The 17,587-nt window shown below is 39.5% G+C and overlaps 1 protein-coding gene across 7 annotated transcripts in view; it reads left to right on the top strand.

Annotated features, from left to right (window-relative positions):
• Positions 1-17,587, top strand: part of LOC137381396 (neural cell adhesion molecule 1-like) — a 538,973-nt gene that overhangs the window by 420,006 nt on the left and 101,380 nt on the right. For all 7 annotated transcript variants that reach the window (XM_068053931.1, XM_068053932.1, XM_068053933.1 and 4 more), the window contains 4 exons: positions 7,408-7,592; positions 8,642-8,738; positions 11,965-12,135; positions 15,973-16,107. In XM_068053931.1, the coding sequence (XP_067910032.1) occupies positions 7,408-7,592; positions 8,642-8,738; positions 11,965-12,135; positions 15,973-16,107 (588 nt within the window). The remainder of the gene's footprint in view (positions 1-7,407; positions 7,593-8,641; positions 8,739-11,964; positions 12,136-15,972; positions 16,108-17,587) is intronic.

The following is a 17,587-nucleotide window of genomic DNA, read 5'->3' on the forward strand; positions in this document are numbered from 1 at the left end:
TAAGAAATAGGAGCAGGAGTGGGCCATTCAGCCCCTCAAGCCTGTCCCGCCATTCAATAAGATCACGGCTGCTCTGTCCCAGTCCTCAACTTCTCTGCGCTGCCGAACCCTCGACTCCCCGAGATTTCAAAAATCTATCTACCTCCTCCTTCAATACATTTAGTGACCTAGCCTCCACAACTCTGAGGCAGAGAATTCCAGAGATTCACCACCCTCTGAGAGAAGAAATTCCTTCGCATCTCAGTTTTAAATCTGTGCCCCCTTATTCTATAACTATGTCCCCTTGTTCGAAATTCCCCCACTAGTGGAAATATCATCTCAACATCTTACCTGTCGAGCCCCCTTTAAAATCTTATGTTTCAATAAGATCACCTCTCGTTCTTCTAAACTCCAATGAATAAAGGCCTAACCTGTTTAGCCGTTCTTGATAAGACAACCCCTTCATCCCAGGAATCAGCCTAGTGAACCTTTTCTGAACTGCCTCCAATGCTAGTATATCTTTCTTTAAATACGGGGACCAAAACTGTACGCAGTACTCCAGGTGTGGCCTCACCAACACCCTGTACAGTTGTAACAGGACTTCCCTATTTTTAAACTCTAACCCCCTAGCAATAAAGGCCAAAATTCCATTTGCCTTCCTAATTACTTGCTGCCCCTGCATGCTAACCTTTTGTATTTCATGCACAAGAACACCCAGACCCCCAATACCCTGAACTCCTGTTTTGTGCAATAACCTTTTATGTGGCACCTTATCAAACGCCTTCTGAAAATCCAAATGCACAACATTTGGGCAGCGCAGTGGTTAGCACCGCAGCCTCACAGCTCCAGTGACTCGAGTTCAGTTCTGGGTACTGTCTGTGCGGAGTTTGCAAGTTCTCCCTGTGACCGTGTGGGTTTCCGCCGGGTGCTCCGATTTCCTCCCACAGCCAAAGACTTGCAGGTTGATAGGTAAATTGGCCATTGTAAATTGCCCCTAGTGTAGGTAGGTGGTAGGAGAATGGTGGGGATGTGGTAGGGAATATGGGATTAATGTAGGATTAGTATAAATGGGTGGTTGTTGGTCGGCACTGACTCGGTGGGCCGAAGGGCCTGTTTCAGTGCTGTATCTCTAAATAAATGAATAAAACATCTACTAGTTCACCTTTATCCACTCTGCTTGCTATATCCTCAAAGAACTCTAACAAATTTATCAAACATGATTTCCCTTTCGTAAAACCATGTTGACTCTGATTGTTTTTCTAAATGTCCTGCTATTTCTTCCTTAATAATTGACTCAAGCATTTTCCCAATGACTGATGTTAAGCTAACTGGTCTATAGTTTCCTGCTTTCTGCCTCCCTCCTTTCTTGAATAGGGGTGTCACATTAGCGGTTTTCCAATCCGCTGGTACCCTACCGGAATCCAGTGAGTTTTGGTATATTATGACCAATGCCTCCATTATCTGTCTTAAAACCCTTGGTGCAGGCCATCAGGTCCTGGCGACTTGTCTGCCTTTAGTCCCATCAGTTTGTCCAGCACCTTTTCCCTTGTGATAGAGATTGTTACAAGTTCCTCCCTCCCATTTACGCCTTGTTCATCTGTTATTGTTGGGATGTTTATAGTGTCATCCACCGTGAAGACCGATGCAAAATATTGGTTTAAATTATCTGCCATTTCCCTGTTCCCCTTTATCAATTCTCCATTCTCATCCTCTAAGGGCCCCACGCTTACTTTAGCTACTCTCTTCCTTTTAATATACCCATAGGAGCTCTTACTGTTTGTTTTTATATTTCTTGCCAATTTACTCTCATAATCAATTTTCTCCCTCTTTATTAGTTTTTTAGTCATCTGCTGCTGGTTTCTAAAACGTCCCAATCCTCTGGCCTATCACTCGTTTTCGCTGCATTGTACACCTTTGATTTTTGACTTGATCCTCTCCTTAACTTCCTTTGTTAACCACAGGTGGTTCATCACTCTCTTCGTGTTCTTCCTTCTGACTGAAATAAATCTTTGCTAAGTGTTATGAAATATCTGTTTAAATGTCTGCCACTGCTCATCCACTAACTTCCCCTGTAGTCTATTTTCCCAGCCCACTTTAGACAACACTTTCTTCATACCTCTGTAGTTGCCCTTGTTTAAGTTGAAGACACTGGTTTGAAACCCGAGTTGCTCACCCTCAAACTGATTGGCTCTGATTGGTCCTCCAGCTTCGAGAGCCTGCCTACCATCCTGAAATAAATGGCGAACCTGTCTCCAGGCCAATTAAGGGCCCCCAACCCCCGAAAATCCCAATGAGTGACCTGTTTTTTACCCCCACCCCATGGGTGGGTTCTGAACCCAGAAACAGTCCCAACTGCTGTTTCCTGACCCCAGAGGGAAAATCCAGCCCCTCATTGTTAAAATAACCTTAGTGACCACAGGTTTGTAATAAGCAGGTTTGCCTGCTTCTATCACACTGCCGCAGAGAGGGTGCCTTAGACTGCATTGTCTTCCCACTGTAACTCCATCCAATAGAATAAAGAATCTGCTACAGTGAAACTTGCTCTGCTTCAGATGTTCAGTTGCCTAAAACTAGTAAATATGTCTGGATTGCTCCCTTCAGCTCAATTGCATCTCGTTCTTTGATGCCCAATCCTTCAGATTTTTGGCATGACATTTTAAAAGAAACATAAATTTTTACTGCCTTATTTTGTTTCTTTAAAGGCACAAATCAGTTCAATTGTACCTTTCCGAAGTAGCTTAAAAAAAAATGGATGAATGAGAACATCTGGATTTTATGGCTAGCAAATTACAGTGTGAATCTAATTACCTGTGTTCTAATTTTTCGACACAAAGAAAATTTTGCGCTTCATTATAATGCTTTGCTTAATTATAGTACTTACTAATGAAGTTTCAAATCATATTTCACTTTACAATCTAAATTTGGATATAATTAAAGAAATTAATATAGCAGTAGCTTTGTGGTTGGACACCAACAATGAATATTGCTAATGTGGGAAAGGACACACAAAAGTTGGCATGAATTAAACATTTTTGGGAAGTAATTCATTGATGGAAATAAAAAACGAGAAATGACTCAATGAATGTTGTAACATAAGACCACAAGCAGTTGAAAAAAAACTGTATAGTATTACAGCCCCATTCCAATTTGATCAAGCAGAACACAGCTATCATTGATACATTTTCAGAAAGTTCAGTTGGTAGCAACAGGACATGGTTTGCATCAGGGTAAAACAAAGAGTGATCAAACCTGCCTTCGTGTTGTCTCTGCATCGTGTGTGTAGATGTTTTTTGCATATAATATCCGTCTAAGCTACTACAGTTCTGTGGTATTCATAACATATTTCCAGATCGCTATTGCCCTTTCCAAAGCAGATGGTCTATTGTTGGACAAAGGAACTGATGCTCCAAGACAGACTAATACTGGACCGTCACTCTTTGATATCTTTAATGTATATTGTACGGACATAAGGTGGTCCCTGCTTCAACATAAGGGAGTTTTTGGAAACTGGTATGGCTTTCTAGTACATAGGCATCATCGTTGGTGCAAGCATACCCCATTGGAGTAGATTTAAATACAACACAATTATCATCAATATAAACAAACATGCTGACAGTCCGTTTTAAAATTTTCTTTAATTAATCAGACATATTTCCACTCATGAAGTTAACATTTCAGGTCGATGACTTTTTATCAGAACTCCTGTTCAGGTTATCAACCTGAAATGTTGGAGAGGGTATTTTATGCTGGCGGCGGGGGTCTCTGCGTTGGAGAAAACAGATGTCGAGATTCCCGCATCACCTCTTTTCTGGAAGGCCTGTCATATTTAGTGCCAATCAAGCACTTAACTGGATAGCGGCGGGCCTTCCATAGGATTTAGAATCCCGCCGCCGGATGTCCCGGGTTTGCTGAGCTGCCGGTCAATGAGAGGCTGGTAGCTGCAGTGCCACGGCAGAGGTGGTGGCTGCTGCTGTAGCTGCAGTGACCAGACACTGACAAATTACGCTGGAACAAGGTTTAAGGTGGGGAGCGGGGTCAGCAGTAAAGGCAGGGGGGTGACCCACAGCCGTCCCCCCACTTCCTGATGCTGGGTCGCTGGTTCAGGCACTAAGTGCCTTTGAGCAAGGGATGCCGGCCCCTGCCCCCCCCCCCCCCCCCAAATCCAGAGCCAGAAAGCAGCTTGCACTGTTTTTTGTGCCGACAGGGCCACCCGCAGCGTGGGTAATTGCGGCTGCGGCGGGAAGAGGCGTTTAATTGGGGGTTAATTACCCAGTTAAGAGCCTCAATTGGCAGCAGGGTAGGAAGGCTGTTGACAGGCCTTCCCACCCTGGACTGTTCTGGCAGAGGCGGGTAGGTGCAGGGTTCCACCGCCCCCTCCTTCTCCCCACCCCCCCGCCACCATCCCACCTGATTTTATGCTCTTCCCCCACCCCCCACCCCCCTCCAGACCCACCACGGGGTAGAGCATAAACTTCCACTTGCTAACGCTGTTTTTCTTTCCACAGATGATGTTGGACCTGCTGCGTGTTTCCAGTGTTTTCTCTTTTTATTTCAGATTTCCAGCATCCGCATTATTTTGCTTTTATAGTTCCACCCAATACTGTTAATCATTTCCTGAAGTTGCTTATTTTTTTAAAAATTAGATGATTTAGACTTCAAACTCAAAAATATTGTTCACTGTTCATTTAACAGCACTAATTGTGTAGATTACTTAAGGTAGTAATTTCTGTATGATTCAGTTAAATTTTGTTCAGAAGGCAATCATAACACAAACTTGCTCCATGACACAATGTGAGAGGCACCATTAGGATTTGACTCTTTAAAGTGCTTTGATTATAAGTGGCAAGTGTCAGCAGTCTCAAATATCATTAGCATGAGCAGGATTTTATTTTCATTGACAATTAAAAGGCACAATTAATTTGGCCAAAATGGAGCCCATCACAAAAATATTTTTTTTTCTTAAAGAAAAATGTTGTTGCTCCTTTTCATTATAGGAAAGCTGGCATCACCAATAAATTGGCAACGCTCAGGTTCGACCAATTACTCTATTGTATATATTGCATATATATATATATATATGTAAGAGGTAATTGGCACAAGTTACATGGCATAATTCTGTACAGTTGGTCTGTAGACTTTATGAACTGCAACAGCAAAGGCTGATTACAATTCATCTGTTAGTCTTTCCATTACATTCAGTAAATTTTATATTTAATTTTTTGACATTAATTTTTGACATTATCTTTGTACAACCGGAATGCTAAGTGTAGCAGAGATAATATGTGGATTAGAGGTTAATAATTATGATAAACATGTAAGAGATGAAGATATATGGCATCTTTTGCATCAGAATATATTGTTTGTTCAATAATGGAGTAAGAAAAGGTAAATTATAGCTTGTATAATTTATTAATAACCAATAACTTGTGAAGCATAGTATTCATATGCAACAGTACAAATTGTGAGAAATTTATATGATTTGTTTTGTAGTAATATCCCGTAGGTCATAATTGTACACAATTCACAAAACGTGTTAATAAATGCATTTTTGGCTACCTACTTTGTCCCAAATCCACTTAACAGCCTTTATGCATTCTGCTTTCCACCACTGATTCTGTTAAGGTACTCTATGTCCCAAGAGCTCCATCTACATTTAAAAAAAATCTTCTCAGCTCTCCCTTCATTATTTTTCTGACAAACTTAAAATTCTGCCCACTATTTACTGACACACCAAACCATTGTTAACATTTTAGTATTTCCATGAGATCTCCTCTTTTTTTTTAAATTTAGAGATACAGCACTGAAACGGGCCCTTCAGCCCACCGGGTCTGTGCCGACCATCGACCACCCATTTATACTAACCCTACACTAATCCCATAATCCTACCACACCCCCACATTCCCCTACCACCTACCTATACTAGGGGCAATTTATAATGGCTAATTTACCTATCAACCTGCAAGTTTTTGGCTGTGGGAGGAAACTGGAGCACCCGGCGGAAACCCACACGGTTCACAGGGAGAACTTGCAAACTCCGCACAGGCAGTACCCAGAATTGAACCTGGGTCGCTGGAGCTGTGGTGCTAACCACTGCGCCACTGTGCCGCCCCTTCTGATGAAAAGAATCCTGTTTCTCTAGTCTCTCTTCAAAACTAAAGCTTCACGACTCTGGTATCATATTAGAAAAGTTTTTATATACTTTTAGCTAACAGGCATACAAAAATGATGAGCAGGAAAAGACCAGCTGTTCCATCATGCCTACCTCACAGTCGTGTTGGCTGCAGCATCATGACCAGACACCTCTAACACTCCCCCCGCAGCTATGGTTGGAAGTGCCTGGTCATCTCCTGAGAGAAACAAAAAATAGAGAAAAACGCAGAACCAATGATAGAAAAAATACTCCAGAAAATTCCTCTTCGACCCCGTCAGGTGGCCGAAGGCATTCCAGGCGATCACATTGATTATGCATGATTTATCTGTAAATCTACTTACCTTCCATATGATGTGATCTCTGCCCTAGTCAAAAACCAGTTCAGTTCCCCCTTAAAGGTATGCAGAGAGTCAGTACCCACCAAACCAGCTGGTGAAACATTCCACAGGTTTACTACGGTCTGGGAAAAGAAGAACCGCCTGACATCCAGTCTGTTCCTACACTTGTGTTGTTTAAACTCATGTTCCCCATCCTCCCCAAGCTGCCAACCTGGAATAACTTAGCAATAAGTGCACTATTCAGCCTTTTCCTCCTTGACAACAATGACTGCGCTTCAAAAATACTTTATCAGCTGTAAAGTGCTTTGGGACATCCTGAGGTTACGAAAGGTGCTATATAAATGCAAGTTTTTCTTTTTTTTCATTATTTTTGTACACCTCTGTCTGTAGTTACTTCTGAGTAGCATAGACCTGGCTACTTAAGCCTATCTGATTAACTAAGGTTCTTTAAGCTAGAAATCATTCTCAAAGCTCGTTTTCAAGGCCACTAGCTCACTGTGTGGGGTCAGCATATTGCTGATGCTATGAATTATCTCTATCCTAACCGGAAAGGTGAGGATGGTGATGACTTTGACCTTGTCCTTATGTTGGCTACAAGTCTCCTTACAGCTCTCCAATTGACTCCAACCAGTTAAGGGCAATGTCACACTTAGCCTTATCCATTTAAATGCTTTAAACAAAGTTCTTACACATTATGCATATGATCTCTTCAGGGCAACCAAAAAGACCATCCAGGAGATGATTTGCAAATGTGAATCAGGCAAAGACCCGCTATGTGGAGACCACCAGAGTTCCAGGCTCTCCCGCACCCATTCGATGCCAGCACCATCAAGCAGAGTAGAAAATTAGCTTTTATATCTTTTTAACTATTTTAAGTGATAGGTTACAAAAAGCTTCAGTTTTTAAAAAAAAATACTTACCAGTCCATTTCTCTCTCAGATGCACCAAAGCTGCAGGGCACAGTGACTGTTTACACGTGGGAGGGAAACCCTGTAAATATTACCTGTGAAGTTCTTGCTCATCCTCATGCCCTTGTAACCTGGTTTAGAGATGGACAACAGTTGCCGAGCTCCAACTACAGCAGCATAAAGATCTATAACACACAATCCACCAACTACCTTCAGGTAAAAGAATTAAAACTGAAAGCTTTCATTGCAAAATTGATACTTTAAATGCTTTTTGGCTGGGGAGTGTAGTTTGAGTATGCAGACTAATCTCAAGACTCTGCTGTACACTTCTGAAGATTATTTTGGGGAAATAAAACAAACTCAATCAAGAACAAAATTCTGTTATTGGATATGGGCTTAAAATTCAAAATTAAATCAGTAGATTTTATATGGCATTTGATGTACCAGATTATTTTTGAAACGCTTCATTAGAAAGCTTGTCATGTGTGTATTTTTTTTAAATTATTCATTATACTGTGGTTTTGTGGTATGAGTGGAACTTAACTGATTTCTAAGAGAATCAAATGCGATAGTTTTTGGAAATATACCATGTTTGCTAATTTGAGTGAAAAGTTGAATGAGTCTACTTTGTCAAAATTAGCAAATGGAGGAACAATATACTTAAGTTACTCCCACCAGATCAATTTTGACAGCCATACATACAACCTTCTGTGGCTAGTGGAACATGACACATTGTTCTGAAGACCCTCATTGTTCTCAGTACCATAGCGTAATCAGCTGGAAACAGGCACAATTCAATAAGGTGCAAAAGTTATTGCTAGCATTCGTCTTCTGGCTGCCAGGTTCGCAAGTCACTCTATCCAGAAACCCAGTTAAGGTCTGTAAATTAGAGTGACAGCAAGCCTGGAACCCCTGGGTGTGATATTTATAGTTGTTACTGGGCCTTAGATACCTGATTCTGATACTTATTCAACAACTCCCTCCTGATGGAATTTGTAAGGACATGGTCGGACTCATTTGCAATGGGCTAATCAATGACCAAACAGCTCATCAGCATTCCCTGGCCATACATGAAGATTGTCACCTAAGTAAGGTATTGAGAGCTGCCATTGCCTGAGAACTTGAACAACCAGCCCCTGACCCATGCATGCTTTCAGGAAAGGAGTACATGGTTTAAAAAGTGAACTTTGATCCACATGGTCCATGGTAATTACAGTGAAGTCTGTATTTAATTACTGATGTGTGATTGCATATGCTTCCTCTAGGTCACACCTGATTCAGAAAATGACTTTGGTCCCTACAACTGTACAGCTAGCAACCGTGTAGGTGTGGAATCTAAAGAGTTTATCCTAGTGCAAGCTGGTAGGTATTAGTTTTGCAGCTTTTTTAATTCAGAAAAAGTTCAACCATCCCAACCATATATTTATTGCGGTTCTCCACAACAGCTCATTGGAGTAATATAAAAATAGTGTTCAGCATGAATTTGTGGACTTTTGGTATGCAGAGAGTTACAGTTGTCATTGGCACTCAGGATCTTGTTTCAGAAAACTTCGTATGGATGGGATGCATTTAACAGCAGATTGGGGGACCTGAGTGGTATACTATGCTAACACATCACTTCTGGAACTGCCCAGTTTGATGAGATGAACTTCTATGCTCACTGTGTGGATCCTCTTTAATGGACTCTCTAAAATCAGAGTTCAGTTGCCAACCACAGAATGTAATTTGGCTTATTTTGGCACTAAATTGGAAATGGAAGTTAAAGAAATTGATTAAAGTGGAAAAAAATTACACTGGTGCAAGGGAGTGTTTTTCCGAAGTTGACATTGAGGCAGTGGAAAAGGAGCTTTGTGTACCTTTGTGTATTGCATCTGTCTCAAATGTTCTTCATCGAACGTCTTGCTGCTGTCACCGAGTGGCAAAGTGACTCCCTTGGTGAGCACACAAATTCTGTTTAAAAATGCACTTTCTGTGAATGCCAGCTGACAGCTTCAGAAATCTGAGGTAAACCGAGGTACTCCCTTGTGCATTGTGTTGGCAAACTGCGAAAGGTTATTACATAAGGATGTATCGAAGAAAGGTAAAAGCATTCATCCAATCAAGTCATTCTCATTTCATAAACCATCTCTAATTCTTATTTTTATGCCTCCTTCGCAATTTATTTAATTTCCTGGGGAATTAAATAATCACAGGTAGAACTCCTGAGGAAATTGCATTTTTTTCCCTGACATCTGAAGGTAGTTAACTGAAAGCACTGTGACACTTGTCTTAAAATTACATTCTACACTGTTCAATCTTGGCTGGCTAAATCCTACAGAGGTAATTGCTGTTGTCTCAGCAGAACTGGAAACATGATTCTCCATCATCATTGTCTATTGTTACTGCATTTTTAACCAGTTATTTACCCAGCATCATCATAAAGGACTTCATCCATAGAAATCTATTCTGCAGATGTGCTAACTGGTTGAAGAAAAATATTTACTAATCTGTAGTTTTGCTTAACAGTTGTTCATTTTGTACTCCTGTCCCTTATGAAGCAGGCAAAATTTGAGAGCATTTAAATAGTTCAGCTAGAGGTAGCAAAAACATGGATGAGGGTTTTAGTAGCAGATGTATTGAGGCAGGGCTGCAAATGGGGATGTTATGACGGTGGGAGTAAGTGATCTTTGTGGCAGATAAGATATGGGGTTGGAAGCTCAGCTCGGTGAAATATGACATCAAGGTTACAATCAGCCTGAGATAGTGGCCAGGGGCGGGATGAAATCGGTAGTGAGGAACGGAATTTGTTGCTCAAGCCAAGTCTTTCAATCGTCCCAATATCTAATTGGAGAAAATTACACGCAGCGTATCCAGTCTGACAACACAGACAATGGAAGTGGCAAGAGAGTTGGGTTAGGTGGAGCGTGCATATGGAACCTGAAATTGTGGGTCCAATTTTAACCTTGTGCAAGTCAGTTTTCACAGTCAAATATCATAAGATTTTTTTTAAAACAAAGGGAAATGGCGAGTAGGAAGCTTTTTTGTCATACAGTAGTCAAAATAACATGAGTGTGCAAAAGACTTGAGAAAAATTGTGCATGGAACAAAATGGAACATGATTGGTGGAAACATCAGAGATCTAATCTACTGACAATTATAAGTGACAATCAAATCACTGCCCAAATGAACAGCTCTTTTCATCTACAGTGGAGAACTCATTCCCTTGTCCATCCTTTGTTTAATTAGAGGATGCAAGCTTTCTAAGCACATAGGTTGGCATTCAGGTTGGTTTAAATATTAAACAGCATAAAAGTAGATAAGGTGCATTTGAGCTCAGCAGAAGCTCATTTAGAATGGACTCAGCAGGGATTTAAAAAAAGGTTTATTTTCTGTGTGAAAAGTCTGTATGCAGTGCCTAGTTCAAATGCTGCTGTTATTACAGTGCTATGAAGCCCATATTTATGCTTATGGGAGATTTCACACAATACACAAGGGTTGGTAAGTAAACCAGACATGCTAAATCACATCAGGAAGAAATGGTGTTTGTCAGCAGCAAGACCACCGAAGCTTAACTATTGCCAACACTGTCAGTAGATGCACCATTACTTTGATGCTCAGCAGCTTGTGCCGTCGTTGATAAAGCAGTCATTTTCTTGTATGCCATTTTCAGGTTTATGTATAGAGAATTACTTATTGCTTGCCCTTACCTTTTAGAAAATGAAAATAGATGAGGCATATGTTCGTTAAAACTCATATTCTCTTTTCCACAGGAATTAGTCAACGGAAGAAAATATACCCTGTTCTTAGAAATTAGGCAAGCCCTTTAAAAGTACTCAGTAACTGACATGCTTTTTCTGATTTATTACTGAGCAAATATAAACACACTCTTCGTGTGGAGTAAATAATCTCCTAACGGTTGCCATTAATTTTGGATTGAAATCAAGGATATTACTGTATCTTCATCTTGGAGAATGGTGTAAAGCAGTGGAAATATTCACAGGCTGATTACCTGTCTGACAGGCCACAGTGTGAATGTTTCTTCCACAGTCATGACCATCTTTGTACCAGCTCATAGGATGATAAACCCACCTGTGTATAGGGCTATATGGGCTCCCATAACTCATATGATAGAAGGGGCAGCACCCACACCCACTGGATGTTAACCCAGAATTGCTCTCTGGGACTATCTGGAGCAGGGTCCAAACCCCACATCTTCTGATGCAGTGGTAGGAATGCTACCAGTAAGCCAATGGCTCACTTCATTAGAGTTTTTCGACAAATATTTCAGAAAATAATAGTAATCTCAATCTTACTTTTCCCAGTTTATCACAAGGCTTTGCTTCTTGATCTTAAAATGCCATTTACAACCTTTAGCAACAAAGACAAAGCTGCTGGATGCTGGGTGAGATTGATGATGGCTACTTGCAAAATTGGTTGATATTTCTTTAATTGAAACCAGTATTCTGTTTTCAGCAGAAGATGACAAAAAGGTGTACGAGTAATGTGCTTTGTACAAGTGTTAAAAATAAGAGCATGTAGGTGTGTCTAGTTTTCAGAGACTCTAGTCAGTAATGCAGGTATTTTATAATTTTTGTTCTTACTCTTCCAGAGACCCCATCTGCTCCAACAGTCCTGGATACCATACCCTATTCCAGCACTGTGCAGGTCAAGGTCGAAGAACCAGAATCAACTGGTGGTGTGCCAATTCTGAAATACCTAGTGGAATGGAAAGTCAAGGATACTGAAGAATGGTTCACTAAGAATGCTGATACAAGGGAAGGTAAGTTGAGAAAGACAACAGCAATATGGAGTAATGGGTTGTGAACTTGGTCTCACAATTTCATGGCCTTTGAAGGAGTTGCGATGAAAGGCACTGCTGCACAGGATGGGAGAGAGTATCAGTTGGAGAATCATCCCTGATCTCATACTTCCCATGCAAAGCCCAATCCTGTTGGCACCGAATAAAACCTTGAAGCAAGTTTCCTGTCTACCAATCCACTTGCCAAATTGTACATTGCAAGAGGTGTTCTAAAGAGGAAGCAATCTATTTATTTTCTTGTCACTTCTCCCTGCATCTCTCCTGGAGTTGTTGATTCCTTGTTTCAGAGCTTGAGATATGGTTCCATAGACCCCAGTTGGTCTCCTATAATTCACTTCGGCCTAGAAATTGAATGACATTGGACCTGTTTTCTGGGCATTAATTGGGTGCTAAAGTAGCAGGCAGGCGTTAGACTCTTCGCATATTCAAATAAAGAGACTACTTGTTTGATATTCGATTGCCCAGAATGCAGCCGGCACAGGGCTAAGTCACCCCTACCTACCCTTCTTGATCCCAGTCACCATGACCCAGCCTTCCTGATCCTGGCCAATGCTACCTTTCCTTTCCAGTCACCTGCCCACCCCTTACTTCCCAGTCCCCTTTATGGACATATGTGAGGATTTCTGCTTGCGTTGTGATGGCCCAAACTTCAAGCCCTCTTCTCCCACAAGGTGTCTGGCAATGCTCATTAGGCACCTCACTGGCTCAATGATGATGAGGTCTGAACCTCAAAAGTGCATGCAACTCAGGTCTATCCATTCCAGTGCAGGGATTGTTCCCTTGTCCCCTGTTTTGGGACATGGTGGAATTTCTAGACCCTAGGATGCCATTATTCTTGTGTGAGCCTTAACACCATGTTGGAAGCTTATTCTATCATGCGGAATATCACAGCCATGCCCAATCTAGCCCACACCATGCGTGCTTCCAGCAGAGATTTGCTAGAAAGTGTACAAGAACAGGAACCTTGGTGAATTTTTCCCTCGCTACCTTGAGAATAACAATACTAAATATAGTGTCTCTATTGTTACCTCAGCTGAGATCGGCAAGCTCAGTGCAGACCAGGGATCATGTCTCGAGTTCTCTTGATTAATGCTCATTTGCTGCCTGGACAAACTCTCTGAACTTTTGAGAAGCTGCAGAATATCTTTTGAGTAGCAAAATATAATGAAGCATTCTTATAAAATACAAGATTTAGATTTGGTACTGCATGTGGTAGGGCATGCATGCTAGTTAGTTTTATTATCAATACAGGATATTTGTGAGCAGGATGCCATTTACTAGCTCTTGACCTCCATAAATGAAAGGTGGCTAATGACTCAGAATTTAGTACACTGCCTATTGAAATTATTTTTAAAATATACAATTTATATTTAACTCTTAAGCCTATACTTATGTGTGAATATATAGGTATGGTATGTTCTCAATTAATAAACATAATTACAGGCACATGGAATATAAATGATTAAATAAATATTCAATGGGGCTGATATTGACTAAAATGATGACACTTGATGTTTTATTTTTAAGGTGTTTGCAAGAAAATGATACAACCTGTAATTGATGGGAAACGCAAAGAGTAATGGGGATAGTTATATAATTGCACACAAACACATCTGGCAGCATAATTCTAGTGAATTAAGCTATCCTGGCAGTATAAGGTAATATCCTAGATACTCAAGAAAAAAAGCACAATACTTCAAGGAAACTCAAGATAGGAGTCCAATTCACATAATGCTCATTATAAAGCTATCCATTATAAAGTATTGCTGTCACACAGCTGTTCTAATTAGTCTACTACTTTTATCTGTTGTTTTGGCATTGACCTAGAACACCCAGTAAAATCTCATTATAATGCTTCAAATGCATAGCTTCTAAGGTGGCCTTCAAATTGAGAGTAGAGAGGTTATGTTGATCTGAATAACATTTGAACAGGTCCATAGATTTAAAATGTACTCCAGCCATTCTGATAATTAATTAGCTAATACTGTTATGTTTAGTGCTTGTTGTGTTGAGTGTCCTTTCCAACTCCTTGGAATACTTTTCTTGGCAACTAGTCTAACCAACAGAAATCGTACCTTAGGCCACATGCATTAATCAGGTTGCCGAACATCTCTGCTGCTGAATAAGTGAAGGACATAGATCTTCAATGAAGTTAACAAGGTTTCAAGAGATTTAACCCAGAAGGAACAAATCTCTTATGAGGCCTAGGTTAGTTCATATTTCTGTCCACAAACACTAAATGCAATTCCCATGAAGACAAGTCCAACTTCAATAAGATGTACTCTGTTCAGCAATTCAATCTGACTGCTTTGTAGGCAGACATTTTCACAAAATTATGCATTTCATCGGCCAAACATATCAGTCTCCAAATCTATTATCTGTTCTCTGTAGTACAGAGAGAACTAGTTGATGAAAGAAAGTTTTGATCTAAAAAGTTCTTAAATGATGAAAAAGAAATTAAAATGAATGAATGGCACTATGCCCCTAAATCTCCCCTTTGTGGTGCCGTCAGACAAAGCGTTTTGCCATTGTTACCATAAAATTCTCTCTCTCTTGTGATCTGTAAAAATTTCAAGCACAATGTCTGAAGTCAAAGCACTTTTCCTGAAATTAATGTTTGAAGAAACTTTTGGGCTGCCAAGTTTTACTTTATTTGAATTGAAAAGCAACAAGTATTTCCCAGGCAAATATAAAAGGTTCCCATTAGTGATTACACTAGAGTGAATTATGAACACAAAGTGACATCCAAGTTACTTCACCTAAAAGATATCAATTTCATTCCTTTTTAAGACAGTATCATGGTCAAGTAAGAGAACAGCGTACTCTTTGCATGTACGTTATACTATTTTGGGGACCACAATACCAAGGACATGTTATACAAATCCATTTTTGTTGTTGCTCCTTGTCAACCTAATAAAAGCCTCCAGTCATAGGGAGACTGGTAGGATTGGTAAGCCTTTTGATCCCTAACAACTGGATGGTCAAGATGAAAACAGTTGCTTGTTTGAATGTAGTAGAGGTTCAGTAAATGTTGGCAATCCCAACCAAAAAAGGAAAAAGGCAGCTGCTTTCTTCATGATTTCATCAGAATTATTAACGTTGCTTTGTGTTTCTCTCAGTGTTGCCCAAAAATGTTCTTTTTCTGTCAAGATAAAAGTAACATTTTCCATTTAAAATGTCATTAACAGCATTAGAATACTAAGATTCGTTGTTTGTAATAACCTTTTCACGAAGATGGATCTTTCTACACTTGAAATAAAACAATTAGCACATTACAAATTAATTAGAATAAAAGTTAGATTAGATTCGTTTTGATTAATCCGATGATGTAACTTCATGAATATTATTAATACTACATTAGTATTGTATAGTCTGAATTATTGACCCTTCGATCACTGGCACGATCAGGAAAAAGTTTTACGCTCTAGAGTATCCAGATTGACTTTGTCTGGTTTGCACAAGAGCTGAAAACAAATTGAACACTGAGCACTATGTTCCACGGTGAAACTGAGAATGAATCAAGACATAGAGAAAGCAAGGACTTTCATATTTGCATCCTCAGGATATACCAAAGTGTGTCGCAACCCATCTTTTAAATTTTCTACATAACATTCTTTGTCCAGCACTCCAGGAGTATCTACTTGTATACTTTTCCCATGTCTATTTGCTACCATTCAATTCTCAAAGAAATTCCGTCAAACTTTTTAGTAACTGTGGTAGATCTAGGAAATGTGATTCTGCACTATAAATTCAGGGTTATGAGGCATAATCGCATAACAGTATTTAATACTTTGACAGTTCTAGGTTCAGACAATGTCATTACGGTCAGTGGACTAATTCCAGAAACCATGTATAGCCTGCGGTTGTCTGCTATCAATGGAAAGGGAATCGGTGATGCCAGCCAGATCACTAAGTTCAAGACAGAGCCAGTTCGTAAGTACAAGATGGTTCTTTCATCATAAAGTTTAAACTGCTTGTTGCAGTGGTATTTTGAATCAATAAGGAAATGAGAATTGAACCTTTGGACTCATTAGCTTTATCCTTGTTCTTGAAAGGAAATATTTTAAGGGACCATTACTCTGCGATAGAATTGACCCCTCCCAATGAATTGCTGTTGGATTGTAATGTCAAATATGGCTCAGAATGCTGCTACTTTTTCAGTCATTATGTATTGCAGCAAAATATATTGCTAATATTAGGGTTGCTATCTTTCCTGTATTATTTAAAGATGAACTAGCTCAATGTTATTCATGTTTAAAATGTTAGCCCTTTGAAAATAGTGAGGTTCTTTTCTATTAAGAGATCAGGACAGAATGAAGACTGAAGCCCACAGCCAATGGAATGGATGGAAGATATTCTTTGTTATATGTTCATATCCCTTGTATGAATAAGGTATTTGCTTTGTGTCATAAGTACCCTCAAAGAATTTTATTATTCGGGAGACTTCAAATGATTCTGGTTTAGGTGCTTGAGATAAGTAGTTATTTAATGTCGCTGTCATTCCATCTGAGATTCTGGTTTATAACCAATATTGAGAAAGGAAATAAAAGACTTTCCTTCCTGATGTAAATCATTTTATGGAAATGAATTGCAAATTAATAGTACTGATCACTAGCACTAATTTCACATCTAATTTGGATTTAGCTCTGAGAAATACAAAGTTTTTAATGTGTAAATGGCATTTTTGTTGTGTTGATTCAAGAAGATGCATTCTTCTGAAATTAGGTCAGATAGAGGGGTCTAGCAATGACATTCACCCGTGTTACAATTGGCCTATAAATTCAATGCATTTATAACCATGCCACATTTTTAAAAAAAAGTGATGAACATTTTGGTTTCCTTCTCTATTGAAAACTCTGTTCAATTTGTTTAACAGCACATGCAATTACACAAAGGAACTGTTTATTACTTAGTAATGATTGCATGCTATAAGAACAGCCAACAAAAGAACTGCTTTCAGTGTTTTTTGTTTCTAATTGTGGGTACAGTAAATCTGGTTTAAGAAAAACTAGGTATGTGATTAGCTAATTTCTAGAAATACCTTTTCAAACACTTCAAACAAAAAGGGCAGAAAATTAGTTATGCATTATAGCAAAAGTGCTGCAACATTTGTTGTTTTACTGGGTATATTTTATGGGTATGAAAACTTCAAAATTTACCAGCATGAAAGCAGAAAGTGAAATGAACCCAGTATTGCAAAGCTGCAGGTCCAATATCCCATTTATTGTATATGTTATATATTATGTACGTTAATTGTGTGCAAAGGGGATGGCAAGAAGCAAATTTAAAGAAATACACAATGTTAAATCAATCACCTATTTGATGTGACCATGAATTAGGGTGAGGAATAATGTGAACAGGTTTCAGTTTTGTTGGTAATTTTTTGTTCTTGTGACATCTATATTCAACCCAG

Source organism: Heterodontus francisci, chromosome 22 (genome assembly GCF_036365525.1).
Source record: "Heterodontus francisci isolate sHetFra1 chromosome 22, sHetFra1.hap1, whole genome shotgun sequence".
Lineage (NCBI taxonomy): Eukaryota > Metazoa > Chordata > Chondrichthyes > Heterodontiformes > Heterodontidae > Heterodontus > Heterodontus francisci.